The 24,427-nt window shown below is 51.9% G+C and overlaps 1 protein-coding gene across 2 annotated transcripts in view; it reads left to right on the forward strand.

The window, feature by feature from the left end:
* The window catches only part of TRIM62 (tripartite motif containing 62), a 36,280-nt gene extending 12,135 nt beyond the window's left edge, over positions 1 to 24,145 (forward strand). Inside the window, exons 2-5 of one of the 2 annotated variants that reach the window (XM_033227211.1) lie at positions 4,567 to 4,662; positions 10,219 to 10,475; positions 11,793 to 11,908; positions 21,416 to 23,767. In XM_033227211.1, coding sequence (XP_033083102.1) covers positions 4,567 to 4,662; positions 10,219 to 10,475; positions 11,793 to 11,908; positions 21,416 to 21,966 — 1,020 coding nt within the window. In that variant the 3' untranslated portion in view covers positions 21,967 to 23,767. Of the gene's footprint in view, positions 1 to 4,566; positions 4,663 to 10,218; positions 10,476 to 11,792; positions 11,909 to 21,415 lie in introns of both variants that reach the window. The other variant, XM_033227213.1, reaches the window with a different exon arrangement.
* The last annotated feature ends 282 nt before the right edge of the window (positions 24,146 to 24,427 follow it).

Consider the following 24,427-nt stretch of genomic DNA (forward strand, 5'->3'; position numbering starts at 1 on the left):
GAACTTCTGACCTCAGGTGATCCACCTGCCTCAGCCTCCCAAAGTGTTGGGATTACAGGTGTGAGCCACTGTGCCCAGCCTAGTAGGGGAGATTGACAGGTAACCTTGCAATTAAAATGCAGTGTGTGCCATCAGGGTACAAGTGTGGGACACTGTGCACACAGAGTTTGAGATATGGACTCCCAGGGGAGGTGACATTTGCTCTGGGTCTTGAGAGATGTGTAAAGGCCTGGAGAGCCGTGTGAGCTGCTTAGTGTGTCTAGAGCAGTACCATCCGCTAGAACTCTCTGGGAGAATGGGCAGTTCTGTGTCTGCACTGTCTGATACAGCAGCCCATGTGGCTGGCAAGCACTTGAAATGCAACCAGTGCAACCAAGGAACTGAATTTTCCATTTTATTTCATTTTAATTAATTGCAATTTAAATAGCCACGAGTGTCGTATTGGACAGCACACATCTGGACCAAGAGCTAGGACTGGAGAAGAAAAGGTTGGGGCCAGCAGTGAAGAGCCTTGAATGTCACCCTAAGGCTTTGTGCCTTTCGTCCCAGACAATGTGGAAATCTGTGGACTGGCACAATGGGGAGAGTGAGAGGGGAAAGCATTTATAGATCTGCCCTTTAGAACAATCACTGCAGCTGCTATGCAGGGCACTTGGAGCAGCAGGAGAGCTAGAGGCAGGGAGGAGCCTGGGGCCACAGCCCAGAAAAAAAGTGGTGAAAACTGAACCAGAGACAGCACACATAGAGAGGAGAGAACAAATTCCAGAGCAAACCTGGTCACTGGATTGATTGGCTTGGAGGCGGTAGGACTCAAGGATGACTCTCACTCCAAGGTTTCTGGCTGGGATGGAGTTGGGGGAGGGGTGCCCTTCACTGAGATGGGGAATATAGGGAGAGGAGCAAGTTTGGGATCTCCTAACACGATCGCAGCATTCCCCGTGATGTAAGTGTCTGTGTCCCCGACTGTCACCCCAACATATGCACACCTCGTGGCATCAGGTTTGGGACTCGTCCCTCATCCCTGTCCCCATCCCTGACACAGCACCATGCGGGGCCCAAGGTCTCGCCACATGTTTGTGGAATGGGCAAATGAGTGTTCCGATTCCCCCAGGATCCAGAAGGAAGGAGCAAGCCCGCTGTCCTTATTCCCTGACTCCAAAATCTGGGAGGAATTCGTCCAGGTTTCTCGAGTGCCCTGAGCAATGTGAGGAACTCAGACTCCAAGGCAGTTTCTTAGAAATCCTGAAGAGCTGCCTGGGTGGCTGGGTCTTCTGTGGACCCACAGGGACCTCCAGAGGGAGAACTGTAGCACTTGGCCCATCTCCTCAACATCTGCCTCTCAGCCACACTGTGTCCCAGGCTGGACAGTCCAAGGCTGTCAGGGGCACCTGAGGAGCAGTCTTTCTACTCTCTTAGGCAAGCAAGATTCCTCTGCTCCAAGGACTGCACCTGCTCAAGCTGCATATGAATGTTAGGAATGACTTTCAGCTGTTAGTAACAGAGCCCTGGCTGAAGTAGCTGCAGTCAGATGGGGTGCATTTCTCTCTCATGTAAGACAAGTCTCTATGAAAGGACTCCAGGTAGGGGGTGCTGCAGCGGGTTGCACTGGCTCCTGAGAGCTGATTGTGTGCATCTCATCCTAATGTGGAGTCCAACTACTACTTCACACGATAACTTGAAATCCACTTGAGTGGGAGCATTCACACCATGGAAATTGGCACTGTTGGGGCTTAAAAAAAAAGTTTTTCCCAGACAGCCAGCTTCCTAGCATGTCACTGAGTAAACCAATGGTGTGGCAGCCCCACAGTCATCAGGGACTCAGGCTCCTTCTTCCTTCTACTCCTCTGGTTTCAGCTTGTGACTTCAGTCTTTACAGTTGCCTCATGGCCTGAGATGGCTGCCAGAGTTCCAACCATTGCATCTGCATGGGCTCTCAAAACGAGCAGCTTATTTTTTTCTATCTTACCTCCATTTTCATGGCTGGCTCCTCCTCATCCTTCTGCTGTCACCTCCTCAGAGAAGCCTTCCCTGGCTACCCTACCTAAAGTCTCCTTCATCTCACACTGCTTTATTTTCTCTGGAGGACACACCATATTGGTAACCTCGCTCCTTTATTATTTTCCTTGTTTGTTGTCTGTCTTCCCCTACTAGACTAGTCTCTATGGTCAAGGACTGTGTCTGTCTTGTCCTTTGCCATATCCCAGTGCCTCAACAGTGCCTGGTACATAATAGTTGCCCAAGAAATATTTGTTAAGTGAGTAATTGATAGCATTCAAAGATAATTTTGTTTTCTGCATTCTTCCATCAGCATGTCATCATGAACATTTTCCCACGTTGCTGCCTAGTCTGTAAAATTAATTGAACTAGACATTTACCGAGGCCCTCCCTGGTCTGACAAGCTGAATGAGTGGGAGGGAGGTGGATGTGAACAGGTAAGTCAGCCTTCCTGGCACTGCTCACAGCCCAGGCTGTCTGGGGAACTCAGAGGCCATTTCCAGGAATTCTGTTCATGCAGCAAGCATCCTTGAGTCCCATCTCAGTGCCAGGCTGCTGCTGGGTGCGAGATATATGGAGAGGGAGCAATAGGAGCCGACCTGGAGGACTCATGGGCCAATACGGGGACAGAGGAGAGACAGACAGGAAAACAACTGGTGATAATACAATGGGCTAGATTCCCAATGCCTGCAGACAGCTGGACCCTGTGCTGGGGAGCACTCACCTCCACACCCCTTTTATCACTTGACGAATAATCACTGAGTCCCTGGGCATAAGGCAGGGAACAAGCCAGACAAGATTCCTACTACTCTCATGAAACTCACATTCTAGTGAGGAGACAGGCAGTAAAGATACAGTCAAATACATTCAGACAGCAGAAGGTATAAGGAAGACCATGAATCCAGATGCGTGACAGGGTATGAGGAGGTGCCAGTGTGCGTGGGGTCGTCAGGCAAGACTCTTCAAGGAGGTGGCAGCTGAGTTAAGTTAATGGTACAAAGGAGTCACCATGAGAAACTCTTGAGAGCGGAGGCCACCAGCCAGAGGGAATAGTCCTAGGGCATAGGTTGAAGGTTGGAATGAGCTCAAGATGGTGGAGGCACAGGAAGAAGGCCACTGGCTGGATGGGAGTAACGGGGGAGGGTTTTGGAGACAGAGGTGGGATCAGAAGGTGCCCCAAACTCAGCAATCGAGATGAATAGTATTTAATGCAATGTTTCTTAAATCAAAATAAATGCAAAAAACCCATGATGAACAAAATTCAACATTTCAAACAAGGCCAAGATCACTAACGGTGCTCTGCTGAGCCACACTGCAACCTGAGACAAAGGAAAAATCAGTGCTGCTGATCATGCTTTTATTTAAAATTCTGATATCTTGTGTGTCGTGGATTTGTTGTTATTCATCGCAGGAGTCATCATGGTAGAAAACGTGTCACCAGGCATCAAGATCATGGTCTCCACAACCAGGCTGCCCAGGTTCCCATTCCTTCTTTACCGTTATATGCTTATCTGTATGCTGTGGGGCCAGTTTCTTGACCTCTCTGTATCTTTTTCTCCATCAGAAGATGGAGATAATAATCGTGCCTCCCTTAGGGTTACTAAAAGGCCCAAGTGAATTAATACAAGCAAAGAGCTAAGAACAGTGCCCAGCCCACTGTAGCCCTCAGAGAACGTTGGCAGCTAGTCTGTAGCATTGGACTGGTGCAGCTTTTGTTCCTTAGAGCAGCGGTCCTCAACCTTTTTAGCACCAGGGACCAGCTTCATGGAAGACAATTTTCCCACAAACCGTGGGTGGTGGGGGTGGGGTGATGGTTTCAGGATGATTCAAGCACATTACATTTATTGTGCACTTTATTTCTACTATTATTTCATTGTAATATATAAGGAAATAATTACACAACTCACCATGATGTAGAATCAGTGGGAGCCCTGAGCTTGTTTTTCCACAGCTAGACAGTCCCATCCGGGAGTGACAGGAGACAGTGAGTGATCATTAGGCATTAGATTCTCATAAGGAGCAGGCAACCTAGATCCCTCCCATGTGCAGTTCACGCTCCTATGAGAATCTAATGCTACCACTGATCTGACAGCAGGTGGAGTCAGGTGGTAATGCCAGCGATGGGGAGCGGCTGTAAATACAGAAGAAGGTTTGCCCCTCCCCGCCACTGCCCAGCTCCTGCTGTGCGGCCAGGTTCCTAACAAGCTGCGGACCGATACCCATCTGTGGTCTGGGGGTTGGAGACCCCTGCCTTAATTCTAAGTGGGGATCCAAGGCCAAGTGTGGGGAGCCAGAGAGTGTGTATGTGGAAGTTGATTGTCACAGAAGCCTCTAGGTTAGCCAAAGAGGAGGAGGCTGTTGCAAAGATGCGGGTGAAAGATAGGGACGGATTCTGGAGATATTTAGGAGACAGACTCTACAGGACTTGCTGGTGATTGAACTGTGACGGGAGGCAAGTGTTGGAGGTGGGGACAGAGGCCAGGCTAACCCTCAGCGCCTGGCAGTGGTCAGGGATGAATGCCTGGGCCAGGCGCGGCCCCCGCCCCCATCCCGGCCGTGTGTGTGTTTCAGAGGGAGCTGAAGGAACAACTTCAGGCCCTTCAAGACAGCGAGCGGGAGCACACTGAGGCACTACAGCTGCTCAAGCGACAACTGGCGGAGACCAAGGTGAGCCTGGCCCGGGCGCGCAGGGGCGGGACCAACAGAGATGAGGGCAGGTCTTTGAGGGGCGGGGCTAGCTGGGGAAGAGGGGCGGGGCCTCGGGTGTGCCCGGAAACCGGGCTTCAAGGGGCCAAACCTGGAGTGAGACGGGGCAGGGTGGGGAAGATGGTGGGGAAGATGGTGGGGCGTCCGTTAAGTTAAATGGGGCGGGACCCACCCCATCGTGACTGGCGGTAAGGATTTGGGCTGGTCTCTGGGTTAAGGATGGGGCCATTTCTCCCTTGCCACTTTGGGTGGAAGTTGAGGCGGGTTCAGGGATCCTCCGGAAACCGCCGCCCCCGCCCACCCCGGCGTCCTGAAGGGCTGAGGAATGTGCTCAGTCTCTTTTTCCTCTCCCCTTTTTAAAAACGCCCAACACTGGTGTGGTGACACACACTTGTAGTCCTAGTCTCTTCTGAGGCCGAGACGAGATGATGGCTTGAGCCCAGGAGTTTGAGACCAGCCTGGCCAATATAGAGAGATGTCTTCTCTACAAAAAAAAAAAAATAATAATAATAATTGAATATAGCTAGGTGTGGTGGCACATGCCTGTAGTCCCAGCTGCTCTGGAGACTGAGACAGATGGGAGGATCGCCTGAGTCCAGGAGTTTGAGGTTGCAGTAAGCCATGATCATGCCACTGCACTCCAGCCTGGATGACAGAGTGATACCCTGTCTCTAAAATGAATGAATGAATGAATGAATGAATGAATAAGCCTATTGCCTAGGAGTCAATCCTGAGCATGTCCCCTCAAAGCCCTCCAGAGGTGGCCCAGCCCTGGTATCATCTCCCCTTAAGCTCAGGCCATGGGATACGGACTCTGAAAGGTAGGGCCAAACTCTGCAGTCTCTGGCTACCGTGGTTTGGGAAATAAACAAACAAACAAACCTTTCCACTGACCTGAGAAGGACATGGGTTCTGATCCCACCACTAACTCACTGTGTGACTTTGGGTAAATTGCATGCTTTTCTGGACCCCCAGCCTTCCCATCTGTCCAGTGGGGACTGCCAGGCTCAGTCCAGCACTCTGGGACTGGAAGGGCCGGGTGGAGTCCCCACTGTACAGTGACTGTGTCGTGAGGCCTGGGGTGATTTCAGGCTGACCCTGCTCTGTCAGCAGAAGCTGCAGCAGAGCCTTAGGAATGCGCTGGGCCTCTGGAGGTCATCCTGGGGCCTGGAGACACCATTGGAAACCCAGATCTGTGCCCCAGCTTGGCCACCAACCCACTGTGGGGTCTCAGGAAGGTCATGACAAACAATTCTTCACAGAACATTCCAGAGTGCCTCTGGGCAGGACCTTCAGTGGGCAACAGGCGATAAACAGTCACAGGATGCTGGCCTCATTGCTTCTCACAGCCTCAGTTTCCCCATCTGTCTGGTGATTCTGTACCTCTCGGATAATGAGAAGCAAATGGAAGCCTCTCTCTGGACGAGAGGGGAGTATTATGGTCTGTTCCTTCTCCCCAGGAGCACTCTCTTCTCTTCTCTCCATGCCCCATCCCGTCTTTGTTTTTCTCCACTGACCTCTTCCTCCCCCGCTTTCCTGTCCATCTGTCTGCCTCTGGGGGGTCCTGTGGGGCCACGTCCCCCTCCAGTTCCCCCAGCCCCACTTCCTGTCTGGACTGGGGTGTTTATACAAGAAATGCCTATGGATGCTTTGGAGGTCGTATTTCACCTGGTGCCTGACTCAGCTTTCCTGCTGTGCCTGCCCCTCCAATGGCCCGGCCTGAGGGCCTGTCTGATCTCCCTCCTCAGACCCTGTGTTTTCCTTGATCGGCGCCCTGGCAGGGTGATGCATTCTTGGCAGGGTGTTTTTCTGAAAGGGCCCCAGCGCCTCCAGGCCCCAGGGTGCTCCAAGGGATGTGGTGGGTTGGGGTGGGGGCTGTTTCTCCAGCCACGGAGCTGACAGGAGGGGGTTGGGGAAAGGGTGACTCTGCCCTAGAAAGAACTAGAATAAATGGGGTACACCAGTTGAGCAGAACTTTTCTCTTTGCTGAGAATCATGTTCCCCTTCATTATCCTGCCAACCCACAGAATGTCACCTCCATGAGAGCAGGATTCCCTAAAACCTAGCACAGTGTCTGGCACACAATAAGTAGTTATAAAAAAACGTGAGTGAAAAGAAAAAAAAAAATTGGCTGGGTGTGGTGGCTCATGCCTGTAATCCCAGCACTTTGGGAGGCCGAGGCGGGCAGGTCACCTGAGGTCAGAAGTTCAAGACCAGCCTGACCAACACAGTGAAACCCCGTCTCTACTAAAAATACAAAAATTAGCTGAGCGTGGTGGTGGGTGCCTGTAATCCCAGCTACTCTAGAGGCTGAGGCAGGAGAATCGCTTGAATCCAGGAGGTGGAGGTTGCAGTGAGCCAGTGTTGAGCCACTGCACTCCAGCCTGGGCGACAAGGGTGAGACTCCATCTCAAAACAAACAAACAAACAGGAAAGAAAAAAAACTGTCCCAGGTAGGAACTGTTGTTATCTCAATTTTATCAGTGAGGAAACTGAGGCACAGAGAGGTTGAGTGACCAACCTGAAGTCCCACAGCCAGTAAATGGCAACTTGGGAGTTTACCATCCAGTCCTGTCAGAGTCCACTGCATATTCCAGCTGGGATGTCTCCTGGAGTATCCTGGAAGAGCTATGGCTTTGTGGTCAGCAAGCTGGGTAGGTCAGTAGGACTCATCGGGAATGTACTTGGGGCTCCAGGGGTGGCTGTCACTCTGATGTTCCACTGCTGGCTGCCCTGTCCCTGCCTTCCTCCCTTTCCCTCCCATCCTCCGTCCTTGAGACATTGAAACCCCAGCCTGGAAAAAAGATGGAGCCTGCACCTAACTCTGCAGAGCAGTCTTGGACAAGACTCTGCCCTCCTTCCCTCCTTCACCCCTCAAGGAGCTCCTGATTGCCAGCCTTGTACCAGGCCCTGGGATGGGCACAGGGGTGCAGAGCTGAAGTAGATGTCAGTCCTACCCAGCAGGAGCTTACTCACTAGCCAGGGAGACAGAAAATGTGGGACAATGTATTAAGACTATTGACAAAAGGCTCTGGGAACATCCAACTGCCTGTAAGACAGGAAAGTTATCTCTGAGGAGGTCACTTTCAAGCTAGGTCTTGCAGGATGAGTAGGAGTTTGCCAGTTGAATACAGGGTTTGGGTAGGGTCATTCTAGGCAGGTGGAGTTGCAATGCAGTGGCACCAGGGAGGTAAGCTGGGGTTAAATTGAGAAGGTCCTTGAATGCCAGACTGAAGAGTTTGGTATTTTACTGCACGTCAAGGAGCTAAGGAAGGTTCCTAAACTCAGGATCATCTGTGATCCAGTTGGCACTTGAGAAGGATTACTCTGACAGCGAGATTGCTGGCAAAGACAAGAGTTGACTTGTAGATCAAGTGAGTTGGAAAGACCTGTAGGACCCCAGGGGGATGTGTTGGGGAGACCATTGGAAAGATGGGTGTGGCACTCAGGAGACAGGCAAGGCCATCCATATGGACTTGGAAACCATCCTTAAAGCAGTTCGAGCTGAAAATGAGGGCGGGTGTAGAGGGTGAGGATGGAAGGCGCTGACCTGGATGAGCCCCAAGGAACATGGGAGGCAGAGAGGCAGCAGTCACAGAGATGGGAGGCAAAGCAGAACTTTCAACTAGGAGAGGGTGGCCAGTGGGCTAAGTGCTGCTGCAGAGTGGTCTAGGAGGAGCCAGAGGAGCAGCTGTGGAGTCTGGGCACCTGTGGAGGGCAGCTCCAGGTGGTGCAGGGATGCCGGACCCCATCTTCCCCATCAGCAACATGCCACTGCAGAAGCCTCCACCCTTCCCGGGTGAGGGGGCTCAGGAAGGCCACGGCAGCCTGGCTGTGCATCCCCAGCCTCTCCTCCGCGCCCCTTTGTCTGCCTGACATTCTGGGTGGGCATGCGCAGCAAGGCTGGCCCGCCGCCAGCAGTTCTTCCTGCAGGCCAGCAGCCGCGCATCAGGGAGGGAACAGGCCCTAATTGAGCCTTTGTGGAGCCTCCCACAGAGCCCTGGGCACTGAACACAGTGGGGTTTCTGACTCCATGAACTCACAGCCAGAATCCCACAAAGTAAAATTGCAGAGGCAGGCCCCACATGCTGCTGCAGCCTGGCCGCGCTTCTGTAGCCCTGTGTTGTCCTGACGCTAAGCCCTTCCTCATGCGGCTCCCTCTGCCTGTTCCCCCCACCCACAACTGACATCCTGCCCATCCCTCAGGGCCCAGCTCAGAAGCTGGCTCTCAATGAAGACTTCCAGGAAACGCTTATTAGAATTGCACTCTTCAATAACCAGGCTCTTTCTGTGCGCCATGGGGTGTGTCACATAACACCTCCTCATTTCATCTTCACCACAATCCTCCAGTGCAGGTTTTGTTACCCCTTTCACAGATAAGAAAACTAAGGTTCATAGCTCTTAGGCAACTGACATTGCCATAGCTAGAGACCCAGAGTTAGAATCCTTACGCGGGCTCTCGGGCACCAAACCTGTGCCCTTCACTTCTTCACCCTTCCTGAGCCTCACAGTGCCCGTGGGGGCAGAGAAAACCATGAAAGTTCATGCTTACCTCCCTGATCCTGTCCATAAACACCAGTTCTTGTTCCTTAGCCAGAGAGTCTTAGAGGTAATGGGATACAGCGAGTAACCACCAAGGTTTTCTCAGCACGTTGCAATTTACAAAGCTCTTTGATGTATGTGATCTCCTTGTCATCTTTCCTTGAGCCTCCTGAATGAGCCCCATGAATGATTTTTTTTTTAAATAAAGACTTCAGCTGGGCGCAATGGCTCACGCCCATAATCCCAACACTTTGGGAGGCCAAGATGGGCACATCACCTAGGTCAGGCGTTTGAGACCAGCCTGGCCAACATGGTGAAACCCTATCTCTACTAAAAATACAAAAATTATCCAGGCATAGTGGCGGGCTCCTGTAATCCCAGCTACTAGGGAGGCTGAGGCTGGAGAATCGCCTGAACCCAGGAGGCAGAGGTTGCAGTGAGCCGAGATCGCGCCATTGCACTCCAGCCTGAGTGACGAGCAAAACTCCATCTCAAAAAAATAATAATAATAAAAGTAAAAAAACAATAATAAAGACTTCACTATGTCCCTGAGAGAATATCTTCACCCTGTCCCCTAGCCCTCACTCCAGCTCCCTCATCCCTCCTACCCCCAAGCCAGAAACCTGGGCGTTATCCCCAGCTCCTTTCTCTTCTGTACCCCTCTAGCCAACACAGCAGAGTCAAAGAGGCTGCCCTCTGGATGTTTCTCAAACCGTGTTCCTCACCATTGCTGCGGCTCCTCTAGTTCAAGCCTCATTTTCTCACCTGGGCCATTTCATTAGCTATTTAATGGACCACATGGAACATGCCCATCCTTTCCTACCACCATGCCTTTGCACGTGACATTCCCCACACCACGCGTGCCCTTTCCCACCCTTTCCTCTCTGCGTGTCAAGGCTCTCGATTTCCTCCTCTCACCCAGAGATCACTCCATCTGCTCCCCCAACCATAACCCCTGACGACTGTCCCCCACAGTCTTCCACCAAGAGCCTGCGGACCACTATCGGCGAGGCCTTCGAGCGGCTGCACCGGCTGCTGCGTGAGCGCCAGAAGGCCATGCTGGAGGAGCTGGAGGCGGACACGGCCCGCACGCTGACTGACATCGAGCAGAAAGTCCAGCGCTACAGCCAGCAGCTGCGCAAGGTGCAGGAGGGAGCCCAGATCCTGCAGGAGCGGCTAGCCGAAACCGACCGGCACACCTTCCTGGCCGGGGTGGCCTCACTGTCCGAGCGGTAAGTGCCACCTGCCAGGGGCCCTCCCCGGCTGACCATCCCCTCCTCAACCCATGCTGGGCAATGGGAGTGGAGGCAGGTGGGATCCTTAGCAGAGAATTCTTTCATTCAACTCTTCATCAAACATTTATAGGACGTCTGCTATGGGTAGGAGCATGAAGCCTTGAGTATGAAGCCAATGAGGCTTGAACTAGAGGAGCAGCAGCAATGGTGAGGGACACAGTTTGAAAACCATCTAGAGGGCAGCCGCTTTGACCCTGCTGTGTTGGCTCTAGGGGTGCAGGAGAGAAAGGATCTGGGAATAAAGACTTCATGTGTTTACATTATTATATATGTAATATATTCTGTATACCTTATAGATAGTAGATAACATTTAAGTGTTTACAATCATATAATATAAATAGATATTATTTGATTTATGATAATGTTGGCATTACATGACATTATATAAAGGCTTTATATACTGTAACCCTCTCAGTCCCTTTGAAAGTAGTTACCACTGTCATCATCATTTCATGCATGTAGAAACTGAGGCTCCTGCTAGGCGCAGTGGCTCATGCCTGTAATCCCAGCACTTTGGGAGGCCGAGGTGGGTGGATCAGGAGTTCAAGACCAGCCTGACCAACATGGTGAAACCCCGTCTCTACTAAAAAAAAAATACAAAAATTAGCCAGGCGTGGTGGCGGGCGCCTGTAGTCCCAGCTACTCAGGAGACTGAGGCAGGAGAATTTCTTGAACCCAGGAGGCAGAGGTTGCAGTGAGCCAAGATCACGCCATTGCACTTCAGCCTGGGCAACAGGTGAAATCCGTCGCAACAAGTGAATCCGTCGCAAAAAAAAAAAAAAGAAAAAAACTGAGGCTCCAAAAAGCTACATCAGTTGGCCAAGGCCCCCCATCTGGTAACTGGTAAGCCAGGATTCAAGCCTAGGTCTCTGTGACCCCAAAGCTTCCCGTAGTAGTAATAACACTTAGTCATTGGTTTGTCGGTGATCAACGCTGATTGCTAAGATCATGAATTTGGCGTTGATCATGAGCCAAGCACTGTGCTGAGCATCTGTATATGTTATGCCATGTAATTCTCACAAAAAGCCTAGACGGCTGATGCTAGCATAGCACCCATTTTAAAGATGAGAAGACTGAGGGAATGGTTAGAGAGGCCAGAAGCAGCACAAGCAGGCACTTGAATCTGAGTCCCACAGACTTATGGGACTCATGATCACATCCTATGCCAGCTGCCCTGAAGGCAGCTGTGGGGCCCCTGGCATTGGGGCAGGAATCCAGCCCCTGGTGCAGCCCCCTTTCCTGCTCTCCTTCCAGGCTCAAGGGAAAAATCCATGAGACCAACCTCACATATGAAGACTTCCCGACTTCCAAGTACACAGGCCCCCTGCAGTACACCATCTGGAAGTCCCTGTTCCAGGACATCCACCCAGGTAAGGCGTGGGTCATCATGGTCCCAGCCCAGCCCAGCCCTCTGTCCTAAACACAGCATGGGGCAGCTGGGGTGAGTGAGCAGAGTGCCTTGCGGAGCACCTAGTGTGTTCTGGGACCTGTCCTGGGCACCTGCACAATCACTCAGCTCAGTGAACCTTTGTAAAACCTCATGAGATGGCCGGGCGTGGTGGCTCACGCCTGTAATCCCAGCACTTTGGGAGGCTGAGGTGGGTGGATCATGAGGTCAGGAGTTTGAGACCAGCCTGGTCAACATGGTGAAACCCTGTCTCTACTAAAAATACAAAAATTAGCTGGGTGTGGTGGTGCACACCTGTAATCCCAGATACTCGAGAGGCTGAGGCAGGAGAATTGCTTGAATCCAGGAGGCAGAGGTTGCAGTGAGCTGAGATTGAGCCACTGCACTCCAGCCTGGGCAACAGAGCAAGACTCCATCTCGGAAAGAAAAGGAAAAAAAAAAAAAAAAAGCCATGAGGTAGGGGCCGGGCGCGGTGGCTCAAGCCTGTAATCCCAGCACTTTGGGAGGTCGAGATGGGCGGATCACGAGGTCAGGAGATCGAGACCATCCTGGCTAACACGGTGAAACTCCGTCTCTACTAAAAAAAATACAAAAAGCTAGCCGGGCGAGGTGGCGGGCGTCTGTAGTCCCAGCTACTCGGGAGGCTGAGGCAGGAGAATGGCGTAAACCCGGGAGGCGGAGCGTGCAGTGAGCTGAGATCCGGCCACTGTACTCCAGCCCGGGCGACAGAGCGAGACTCCGTCTCAAAAAAAAAAAAAAAAAAAAAACCATGAGGTAGGTTCCATTAGCAAACCCATTCTCCAGATGAAATGACTGAGGCCTGGACACTTCATAGGCTCCTTCTATACAGCGGGGTATATAACAGTTCACACCAGGAACTGTTCTAGGTGCTGGAGATACCACAGTGAGCAAAACAGGTAAAACCCTGCCCTCACACATCTTACATCCTAGGGTGTGAGAGAGACAGTAGACAAAAGTAAATCAGAAAAATATAGAGCATATTAGATACTGACAAAGAATAAGGAAGGGGGCTGGGAAAGGTGAGACAGGATGGAGATTTTAGACAGGTGGTCCAGGAACCAGCCTGCACTGAGAAGGAGGCATTAGAGTCAAGGGCTGAAGGAGAGTGAGCCACATAGGTATCTGGAGGAAGAGTGTTCCTGGCATGGGAACAGCAAGTGCAAAGGCCCTGAGGCAGGAGCACATCTCACTCTCACCAGTCTCACTCTGTTTCCAAGGCAGGAAGAGCAAGGAGGCTAACGTGGCTGGAGGGAGAAGAGTGAGAAGGAGGGTGGAGGTGAAGAGATTGAGAAGGTAGCAGTGGCCAGACCACGAGGGTCTGTAGGCCATTGTGAGAACTTTGGATTTTATGCTGAGTGAGATGAGAGCCAGTGGAGGGCTTGGAACAGTGAAGTGACGTGAGATGGTTTAAGTTTTTTAAGGAACCCTCTGGCTAGTGGGTTGAGAATAGACTGAAGTGGGTGAAGGATGGTGGCTGGGAAATGGGTTAGGAGACCACTGGGTAATCCAGGCAAGAGGTGATGTGGGTGTGAAGCAGGGTGATTGTAGTGGAGGGGGTGTGAAGGGGTAGGATTTAGGACATATTTTGTAGGGACAACCAACAAGATTTGCTAGTGGATTAGCAAATCCAGGCGTGAAAGAAAGAAGACAAGGGAGATAGCAATTATTTCAGCCAAAGTGACTAAAAGGATGAAGTTGTAAGCCTGTAAGGTTGGTGATGCCAATTAGATATCTCAGTGCTGATGTTGAAAATGCAGTAGGGATGACAAGCCAGCAATACAAGAGGAAGGTCAGCACCGGCATCATTAGCATATGGACAGCATTTAATGAGCCTGGACAAGATCACCTAGGAAGTGGGGGTAGATAGAAAAGACAGAGTGCTGCCCTAACATCAGGAGCCCCGGGACACTCCTAGAAGTCAGGGACAGGAGGGGGACCCAGACAAGGAGACCTAGAAGGAGTAGTCGGAGGGATAGGAGGGCAACCCAGGTATATCCTTGAAGCCTGGAGGAAGCGTTTCCAGGAGAGAGTGGCTAATGGTGACAAAGGCTGCTGAGCCAAGCGTGGGAGAACTCAGAACAGACTATTCTCCAGGTTTAGTAACAAGGAAGTCATTGGTGGCCTTGATGAGAGCTGGTTGGGTGGAGCAATAGGGGCCAAAGCCTGGTTGGAGCTGGTCCAAGAGAGGTGGAGGCAATGCTTTAAAGGAGTTTTACTCAAGCGAAGGAGAGAGAATGCGGTAGTGCTGTTTTTTATGATAGAAGAAATACAGCATATCGGTGAGATTATTGGAAAGATCCAGTAGAGGGGACAGAATTAAGGATGTAGGAGAGGGAGTTGCAGGAGTAACAGCCTTGACTGCGATCTGCTGCGTGGCTGAGAGCCAGCTTCTGCTGGGAGTCCAGACAGTTCATCGCCAAGAGCCCAGAGAAAGTAGAATAAGTGGGCACCAAAGCCCCACTGTAGCTGGGACTACAGGCACCCACCACCACGCCCAGCTAATTTTTGTATTTTTTGTAGAGACGGGGTTTCACCATGTTGACCAGGGTGGTCTTGAACTCCTGACCTCGTGATCCACCCACCTTGGCCTCCCAAAGTGTTGGGATTACAGGCATGAGCCACCGCGCCTGGCCTCAAAAAAAAAATTTTTTTTTAAATTTAATTTAAAAAAAAAAGATCTAAAGATGGTTCCTATAGCTGAGCAAGATAATGGAAGAGAGAATGAGAAGCTGGCAGGCCCCAGATCCTATACAGCCTTGACTGCCAGGCTGAGGTACCTGGACTGCCTCTCTGAGCTGTGACAGACGTGGAGCAGGTGGCAGCTGAGGCTAGAAGGCTCCCCAGGCTCCCCGCTCCAGGGCTCTCCTGGGTCAGTGACTGGGGAGGGAATCGGAGCCTTGGATGTGCTTTTGCCTCCTAGAACTTAGTCTCAGCCTCCCAAAGTGCTGGTATTACAGGCGTGAGCCACCACACCCTGTCCATCTTCAGATCTTAAATGAGCCATATTCTTCCTCATCTACACGTTTGCACATGCCGTTCCCTTTGGCTGGAGCCCTCTACACAATCCTTAGTCTTTGATGGCCAACTCTTACTCTCCTTGGCATCTTAGTTTATAAACACTTCCTCTGAGAAGCCTTCCCAGATTTCTCAAGGCAACCTGGGCTTACCTAGTCTCACTGTCTTGTCATTGTCTGTGTAGCTGTCTCACTCTCTAGACTGTAAACTCTGAGGGTCAGGGGCCAGGTCTGATTCACTCCCAGCAGCCAGCAGAGCAAATGTTTGTCGCTGAATGCCTAAAGAATGAATGGGTCCTACTCCCAGTTCTGTTTCTAGAATAGTGCCTCGTATAAAGTAGGTGCTTAGTAAATATTTGTTGACTGAAGAAACTTGCTGCACAGCCTGGGACAAATCACTGCCTCCTCTGAGCTTTAGCTTCTTCCTCTGTGAAACAGGGATACTAGTGTTCCCTTCTCAACTCCCTCACAAGTGAGCAAAGGGATGTGGAACTTGCCGTCACCCCAGTGCAGGGTTTCTCAGCCTCAGCCCCATTGATACCGGAGGCTGGACCATTCCTTGTTGCAGGGCCCCGCCTTGTGCACTGCAGGATGTTTAGTGGCATCCCTGGCCTCTATCCACTAGATGCCAGTAGCCACCCCACTCAGCTGTAACAACCAAAAATGTCTCCGGACTTTGCCAAATGTCCCTGGGAAGCAAAATTGGCCCAGCTGAGAACCACTGCCCCAGAGAAAGCTGCCTGCCAGAGAGGGGCTGAGGGAGGAACAGCCTGTGCTCCAACATCCTGCCCAGAGCAGAGGCCCCTGGGGAGTTCAGAGAGCAGCAGCCTGGTTGGCTGGGCCCCTTCCTTTGTCTGTGGGGCCGGTGAAGTCACTCTGGCTCCTCTGCCAGCACCAAAGCCCTTTATGTCCAGATGGGAGGGGTGCCCCCAGGGACCTAGCCCATGCATTCTAGCAGCTTCCTGCCTGCCCCTCCCCTCTGGCTCAGGCTTCCTATTGGGTCACCTGAGAACCCCATCCAGCACCTGTCACTCCCCTGCTCTGGCAGTTCCACTTTCCCCCACCTCCCACCCCTCTGTCCCACCCCCAGCCTAACATTAGGAAGCGCTCCTCCAACTGTGACCTTCCTACCTACCTGGTCTAAATCTCCCAACTCCCAGGCACACACTGCCTCCCCAGCCAGGCCAGGCAGCCCATTGTCCCAAGGACATCAGGAACAGCCTGCCTTGCTCCTGCCTCCTCCCCTTCCTGGGCTGCTTGCTCCCCTTCCCTTGCTAATCTGAATCCAGTCATTTTGAGTCGCAGCGCATATTCTGCCTAGCTGTGTGACCCAGGGCGATTCTCTCCCCTCTCTGAGCCCCAGTTTCCTCATCTGTAAAACAAGGATAGTTGCATTTCTCTCCCAGGGTAGCTGTGCAGATTCAAGTATTTGTTTGTAATAATGATCCTGTAACACTTAGTAAGTACTTGATTCCTGTCTGTTTATTGTTATTATTATCATGAATCGACAGATGATTCCCCAGTCTTTTTTTTCTCTCTCTTTTTTTTTTTCCTTTTTGAGACGGAGTTTTGCTCTTGTGGCCCAGGCTGGAATGCAGTGGCGCGATCTCGGCTCACCACAACCTCTGCCTCCCGGGTTCAAGCAATTCTCCTGCCTCAGCCTCCCAAGTAGCTGGGATTACAGGCATGTTCCACCACGCCCGACTAATTTTTTGTATTTTTAGTAGAGACAGGGTTTCTACATGTTGGTCAGCCTGATCTCGAACTCCCGACCTCAGGTGATCCACCTGCCTCGGCCTCCCAAAGTGCTAGGATTACAGGCATGAGCCACCGCACCCAGCTTCCCATCTTGCTGAACAGGCTTTCTGGGGCCACATGCTGGGAAAAGCATGATGTGAAAAGACCTCAGCTCAAGTTCCAACTCTGCTTCCTCCCCAAGTGGCAGCTTGAGCAAGCCACTTACCTCAGTCGTCTCCTTGGAGCCTCAGTCTCCTCTTCTGAAAAATGAGGGCCCCTGGGACTGTGCCCCTGGGACTGTCGTGGTGCTCCAATGAGCTAGTGAGTGTGAGAATGTTTTTGCACATGCCTTCCCTGTACATCTGAGGGACTAAGGAACCAGGTTTTTTAAAGGCCTGGCCAGAGGAAAACGCTGACAGCCAGCCTTTCATGTTCTGTCAGGCCTCTGCATGCTCGGAGCCTCTGTTCTTGAGAACAAAGAAACACAATCCACTCACTGCCAAGCAGCTGTGCTGGGCTGTGCCCCGGGAGGGCTTTCTCCGCTGCTTGGGCAGAATGTGATTGCTCAGTGGTGGCCGGGAAACATCTCCTGGGATCTCCACAGTTCATGATCCTTCCTGAATGCCTTTGACCTCAAGGTCTCAGAGAGGCTTAAATAAATGGAGAACACACCTGGAGACCAGATGGGCTGCCTCAGTGTCTGGCTTTTTGTTTTTATAAATCTTGGTGTCCGGGACTTAGAAATGAGCTCTGACCTGTAGAATAGTGAGCCCCCGGGGACTACACTTGTTTCGCTGGGCCTGTCACCTCCTGGGGATGAGGGACAGATGGAGGGACTGACTTCTCAGAGGAGGAAGAGGTGTTGCCATGCCCCTTCCAGGTCCCTCTCTGGTCTGAAGGTTATTATTCCTGTTAGCCCTTAGCCTCAGGGAGGGAGCCCCAGGAGCCAAGACCCTGTGTTACTGATGCATGCAAGGCCTTGGAGGTGGCTCCGGCCAGGGTGCCAGGCCCTGCCCAGCCTCACCCCTTGGGGTATAGAAGCCTCCTAAGAGTTAGGCCACACCCCCTGCCTAAGAGAGTGGTAGGCCCTGCCCCTAGGCCAGCCCAGTGAGTGGCAGGCCCTGTACCCATCCTGTCCCCTGGGCTTCAAGCAGCGCAGGTCCACTCGCCAGGGCTGGCATTTGGTGGGTCAGGATTTCCTCCAATCTGCAGGCTCATCTTTGTCTGCTGGTCTCAGACCCACTGAGAGCCCCCTTGTCTCCCTCCTAGGATACCCTCCCACTCATCAGTGGCACCACAAGTGGCCTACCTTGCCCTACATAAGCTACAAGTCTGAGGCTGAGCCCTCATGCCTGCTCAAGAGTACGCCCACCCCTCACCAGTCCTTCTGCCCTGAGCCTTGGTTGCTGCCTGTAGCTGGTCTCAAATCATCCAGGCGCCTTAGATATTATGCCTAGATTCCCCCAGCACTCTGAACTGCTGCTGTTCATGCCTGGGCACGGTGCATCGCTCTTCTGCCCCTCCGCTGCCACACCTGAGTGGAATCCATATCCCACTGTCATAGGGATGGCCCACCTACGTCTGATTCCATTCCTCTTCTCGCCCTAGCTCTTCCCCCTACCACACACTCCTCCTACAGCTCCCTCCCACGCCCACCCCCACTGTGGGAATTCCCCACATTCCACCGGGCAGGGGCCCCCTGGTTTTGACAAGCTGCCTGTGGCCAGTCAGACCCCAGGATGAAACATCAGTGTCCGTCTCCTCTTGGCTCCCCGTCTTCTATGTCCCTGGACAGAGGATTGTGTTTCCATTGACCCCTCTATTCACAGGGCTAATTACTTCCATGCAGCCCTCTAAGTCCAAACGACAGAAACAGAGGGTAAAATGCAAAACTAAACTTACTCCTGGCAAAGATCATGGAAGGAACTTGATACAGGTCAGCGGTCCAGTGGGTATATGAACAGAGGCACAGTTCAGGGACTGGATGTGGCTCCCTGTTGGAGACAGTCCCCATCATTGAGGCATCTTATTTCTGTGCGTGAATGCAGCCAACAGAGGCAACTGAAGTAGGAGGAATGCTCCTGCCAAGCATAACCACATCCCCACTTTGCCAGATAAGGAAAGAGCCAGAGAGCTGGATGTCCAAGACCCCCAAGGAACGGAGGCAACATTCCTTCTTCCCACTTTTCCTCACCTCTGTCTTGCTCTTGCCTGGAAACGGTCACTCAGGCTAAGGAAAGCCAATCCCAGGTTCCTCATTCTCCTCTGGCTAGTTATCAGTTCCCTCAGGGAGCAGAGAGTAAACAGAGGTCTTAACAAGAGTTCATGAAATTTTTAGAGTCAGACCTGCTAAGCCTGTGTGGCCAGCCCAGAACCAGGTGATGCAGCCCATGCCACCTGCCCAACACAAACACGGCCAGTTTAATTTGGTGAGTCTTTCCGGAAACCTGCCACATGCCAGGCTCTGGGCTGGGCTCTGGACACACAAGGGACGGCCCAGTTAGATAGTACACAGTCCTTGCCCTCTTGGTGCAAATGGGGAAATAGGGCAAAATGTGATCACAGAAGATAATACCGCATGCCAGTAGCAGGGCACAAATAAAGCTAAAGAATTTCAGGCCAGGTACGGTGGCTCAGACCTATAATCCCAGCACTGTGAGAGGCTGAGGCAGCAGGATCACTTGAGGCCAGGAGTTCGAGACCAGCCTGGCCAATGTAGCGAAACCTCATCTCTATGAAAAGTTTAAAAATTAGCTCCGCATAGTGATGCATGCCTATAGTCTCAGCTACTCAAGAGGCTGAGGCAGGAGGAACACTTAAGCCTAGGAGTTGGAGGCTCCAATGAGCTATGATGACACTACTGCACTCCAGCATGGGTGACAGAGTGAGACCCTGTCTCTATTTTTTTAAAAAAGAAGAAGCCAGCATGGTGGCTCATGCCTGTAATCCCAGCACTTTGGGAGGCCGAAGTGGGCAGATCACCTGAGGTCAGGAGTTCAAGTCCAGTCTGGCCAACGTGGCGAAACCCTATCTCTGCTAAAAATACAAAAAATTAGCCGGGCGTGGTGGCGGGTGCCTATAATCCCAGCTACTCAGGAGACTGAGGCAGGAGAATCACTTGAACCTGGGAGGTGGAGGTTGCAGTGAGCCAAGATCACGCCACTTCATTCCAGCCTGGGGGATAGAGCAAGGCTCTGTCTCCAAAATAAATAAATAAATAAATAAATAAATAAATAAGAAAAGGAAGAAGAAAAAGGAATTTCAGAGGACAGAATGAGCACATCTGCTGGGCGACCAGGAAGGCTTCCCACAGGGTGGGCCTTTTGAATTGAGCCTCTAAGGATGGTTACAATAAGCAGAGAGGAGGAGGTGGAGGGAGCCTCTAGGGATGGTTACAACAAGCAGAGAGGAGGAGGTGGAGGGAACCATGTGAGCAGAGGCTTTGGACCTGAGTCAGGTAGGGGGCAGAAGTGAGAGGTTGGCTGGGAGAAAGGACTGGAGCTAGATTGCAGACGGCCTTGGTTAGTCCTGGCTCTGCCAATATTTGCAGGATGATCTAAGTTTGTCATGTCTCCCCTCTGGGTCTCAGTTTCCTCATCTGTCAAATGGAAGAGGTGGCCTAGAATTCATGGTTTTCAATCTTTTCAGACCCATTGTCTACTTTTCCTAACAAATCATTTGTAGTATCTCAAAGATAATATAACCTTTTTACAATTTCAAGTGTAACCTTTTCACAGTTTCAAGTGTTGTGTGTGTATATGTACATACATACATACTGTGACTATTAATATAAAGGAAAATAGAAGGAAATTATTAATAATAACATATTTTGTATGTCAACATGTAGATGCTCACCCACAATCACACTAGAAAACATAGCAAAGTAGCCAGGTCCTCTCGTCATAGGTAAAACACCATCCTGCCTCAAATGCCTATACAGGTAGGTTGTCTCGGTCAGTGGTGTTGTCCTTAGGGATGTATTTTCCAAGAAAACAAACATTTCTTAGGGAAGTTCCAAACAAAACAGATGCAGCCTTCCCTTCATTTACACGGTGGTTGCATTCTGAAATATTCGGTGTCTATTAAAACTGCAAAAAATTATTTCATGTTTATACATGAAATGGAATTAGATTATAGTTTCTGATCCTTATAAAAAAGATTTTTCATCCACATGAATGTCTGCTGGGACATGTGGAAATCACTGGGAGTCAGGGAAGGTGTGGGACAGAACTTCCCTTTGCAGAACTGTCCTGTCCGTTTCGTGGTCTTTAGCATCCCTAACGACAACCTGAACACACTCACACATGTCCCCATTCCCCCTAGGGGGCAGCAGCAACCGGATCATCTGGAAGCTCCCTCTCAGCTCTAAAATTCCCCAATTCTAGGCCTCATTCTGGTTAATTCAACAAACATTTGCCAGTGCCCACTATGTGCTTCGCCCTGGGCATCCGGCAGTGAACAAGCAGCTGTAGCCCCTGCTCCCCTGCAGATAATATCTGGAAGGACCTTAACCACCACCCTTCCATTTTACAGAGGAGGAGGATGAGGCCCAGAGAGGGCAGACTTGTATTTGAGGTCACACAGCAGGTCAGAGGCCTCCTGCGTACCAACCAGAACTCTGCCCTCAGGAAGGCACTGCATGGTGGGTCCACAGCCTTCTCCCCACTCATCTCCTCTCCCTCCTCCACCCCCCACAGTGCCAGCCGCCCTAACCCTGGACCCAGGCACAGCCCACCAGCGCCTGATCCTGTCGGACGACTGCACCATTGTGGCTTACGGCAACCTGCACCCACAGCCGCTGCAGGACTCACCAAAGCGCTTCGATGTGGAGGTGTCGGTGCTGGGTTCTGAAGCCTTCAGTAGTGGAGTCCACTACTGGGAGGTGGTGGTGGCAGAGAAGACCCAGTGGGTGATCGGGCTGGCGCACGAAGCTGCAAGCCGCAAGGGCAGCATCCAGATCCAGCCCAGCCGTGGCTTCTACTGCATCGTGATGCACGATGGCAACCAGTACAGCGCCTGCACGGAGCCCTGGACACGGCTCAACGTCCGGGACAAGCTTGACAAGGTGGGCGTCTTCCTGGACTATGATCAAGGCTTGCTCATCTTCTACAATGCTGATGACATGTCCTGGCTCTACACCTTCCGCGAGAAGTTCCCTGGCAAGCTCTGCTCTTACTTCAGCCCTGGCCAGAGCCACGCCAATGGCAAGAACGTTCAGCCGCTGCGGATCAACACCGTCCGCATCTAGTCCAGGCCGAAGGAGACCACAGCCTCCTAGCGCCACTGCCACCTGCAAGAGCCCTGCCCAGGAGATAGAAGACCTGGACTACGGCCCACTGTGGCCACTGGAGACCTCAGGCCAGTTGTTTACCCTCCAGTTGTATGTCCCTGTCTGTAAAATGGAGGTTGCATTCCCTACTTCCTAAACTCTCTTCCAGCATCCATGTTCTGTAGCTCTGACCTTGATGAGGATACATCTTTGATCCAAGGATGTGACATGGCTTCTCCTCAGGGCAACCCCTGCCCAACCCTCAGCCCCATCCTCTCAGGGGCAGGGGACTACCTTCCAGTGTCTCCCTCCTGCCCAGCCCTGGCCTCAGGAAGTGTCAGAGCATGGCCAGTAGTTGGCAGCCCGAAAGACACACAGCACCCTCTTATGTCCCATGGCCTAAGACTTGCCCCGACCAAGCTAGTGACGGGCCATTTACCCTTGACCCCAGTCCACAGTGGACACAGGTAGTGTCCGAGGGTTGCCTGAGAACCAACCTCTTCTGCCACCCCCACACCAAGAACTATATGGTTCCTACCTTTCCCACCAATCTGCTGGTCAGTGATGATGCTGTGGCCTGTGGAAGGCACCTGGTAGTTGAGTCCACACATTACAGTCATGTACCACCACCTTCCTGCACACAGGCCCAAGGTCAGGATGAGAGTATACCCAAAGCTGATGCAGAGCCCATTAGCCTAAAAGCAACTGCAGGACTTCCCTGGATGATCGAGGTCCCCAGCAGCTCTGAACAAGAGTCCAGCCAACCCTCTTCAGCCAAGCCTCAGTGACTTGCTAGGGTGCAGGAGGCTTCCAGAAGCAGTTGTTGTAATTAGGACCCAAGCACTGGGAGGGGCTGTTGGCTGGTACCCCTCGTCAGACTTGGCATCTATCTCAGTTAGGATCCTGCTGCAGAAAACAAGAGCCACTTGTAGCTGGTTTAATTAGACAAGGATTTATTACCTGGCCCCTGGTGGCTTGCAACATTGTTGGAAGAGCTGGAGAAGCAGACTCTGCTGAATTTCCAGGAATGACTCCCAGCGCCAGATTTATCATGTCTGCTGTGACCAGGAAAGCTGCCCCCATCCGCAGGAAGCCACTGCGCCAGAAAGCTGCTGACGGCAGAACTAGGCTCCCTCTGCCACGGTCCGTGCCAGCCAATGGATGTCCTGAGGCCTGCCCCTCTCCCACTTCACTCAGTTCCCAAATCTAAATTTTACAAGAGATTCTGTTTGGGGGAACTTAAGTCACATCCAGAACCTTGGCTGCAAGGGAGTCTGGGAAATGTCGTTTTCCTCTTTCCAACTTCAGTCACACAAAAAGGCTCACTAGAAGGAAGTTCGGGTGGGTTGAGCAAGCCCCGCCTGTGTTTTTTTGCCACAGCATCCAGTCGTGAAGAACTCAGGAGAGGGTGGAGTCCACATCCAGGGTTGTCCTGTCCCTTGGTTCTATCCCTGCCCAGAGGTGGGAACTGGAGCAGTGGGCTGCAAGACTCAGCCTAAATGTCTCCCCGGCCTTGACTTTTCTTTCTAGTTCTGGGGCCTAGATTCTGCACTTGGAGTCTCTGAACACACCATCCCAAGGTAGCCAGAAGAGCTAAACATAGGGGGTTCTTAGTGGCGGCCCCCCACCTGCCGGGGCCTCCCTTGGGCAAGAGGAATTGTCAGCCCTACCCCACCCCCTCAACTACCAGAATCTGGGCCACCCCAGAAGTATTTTTGTTTAAAATGTTGCCCGTTTTATGAGTTACGATCAATTTGTATTAAAGTTACAGATGTCAGTAGCCAGTACCACTCATTCTGACAAACACACAGGCCCACCCAGCTCTGTCCCAGGCAGTGCACACACATGAGCAGAGCTAATCCACAAAGCAGCCCGGCTAGGTAAATGGTGGTATGCTCATTTTACAGAGGAGGAAAAGTGGGGTTCAGAGAGAAGCCATGACTTACCTGGAGTCCCATATCCCATGCTGGCAAGTGCCACACCACAAACCCGTCCAAAAACTTACCAGCCAGGAAAGGCTGTCAGTCCTTACCTGGAGGAGAGGTGGTGGTAGTCTTGGGAGCAGGCAGTGGGCAGCTCATGGGGCAGTGGCAAGAGCCTGGTCTCGGGAACCACACAGACCTCAGCTCAAGTCCAGGCTCCATCACTGTGTGACTTTTTTAGAAAAAGGACCACCCTCTCTGGGACTGTTTTCCCACATGGACGATGAGGATAACACCGATTTCACATGATTTATTGGTAAGCTATAAAGTGCAGTGCACTGAAGGAGGCCCTACCCTATCCCCCCAGCTGCCTCCCAGAGTCAGTGCCTGGAGCTGTGTGGGTTTCCTGAAACTCTGGACTGGCTCTGACCTAAGAAGTCTTTCTCCTTATGGTCTATGACGGGTAAGGGACCGCCTAGGCCAGGACAGTCCTGAGGTCTATCCCACCTCTGACTGAT

This window comes from Trachypithecus francoisi, unplaced genomic scaffold (genome assembly GCF_009764315.1).
Source record: "Trachypithecus francoisi isolate TF-2019V2 unplaced genomic scaffold, Tfra_2.0 Lachesis_group12, whole genome shotgun sequence".
Taxonomy (NCBI): Eukaryota; Metazoa; Chordata; class Mammalia; order Primates; family Cercopithecidae; genus Trachypithecus; species Trachypithecus francoisi.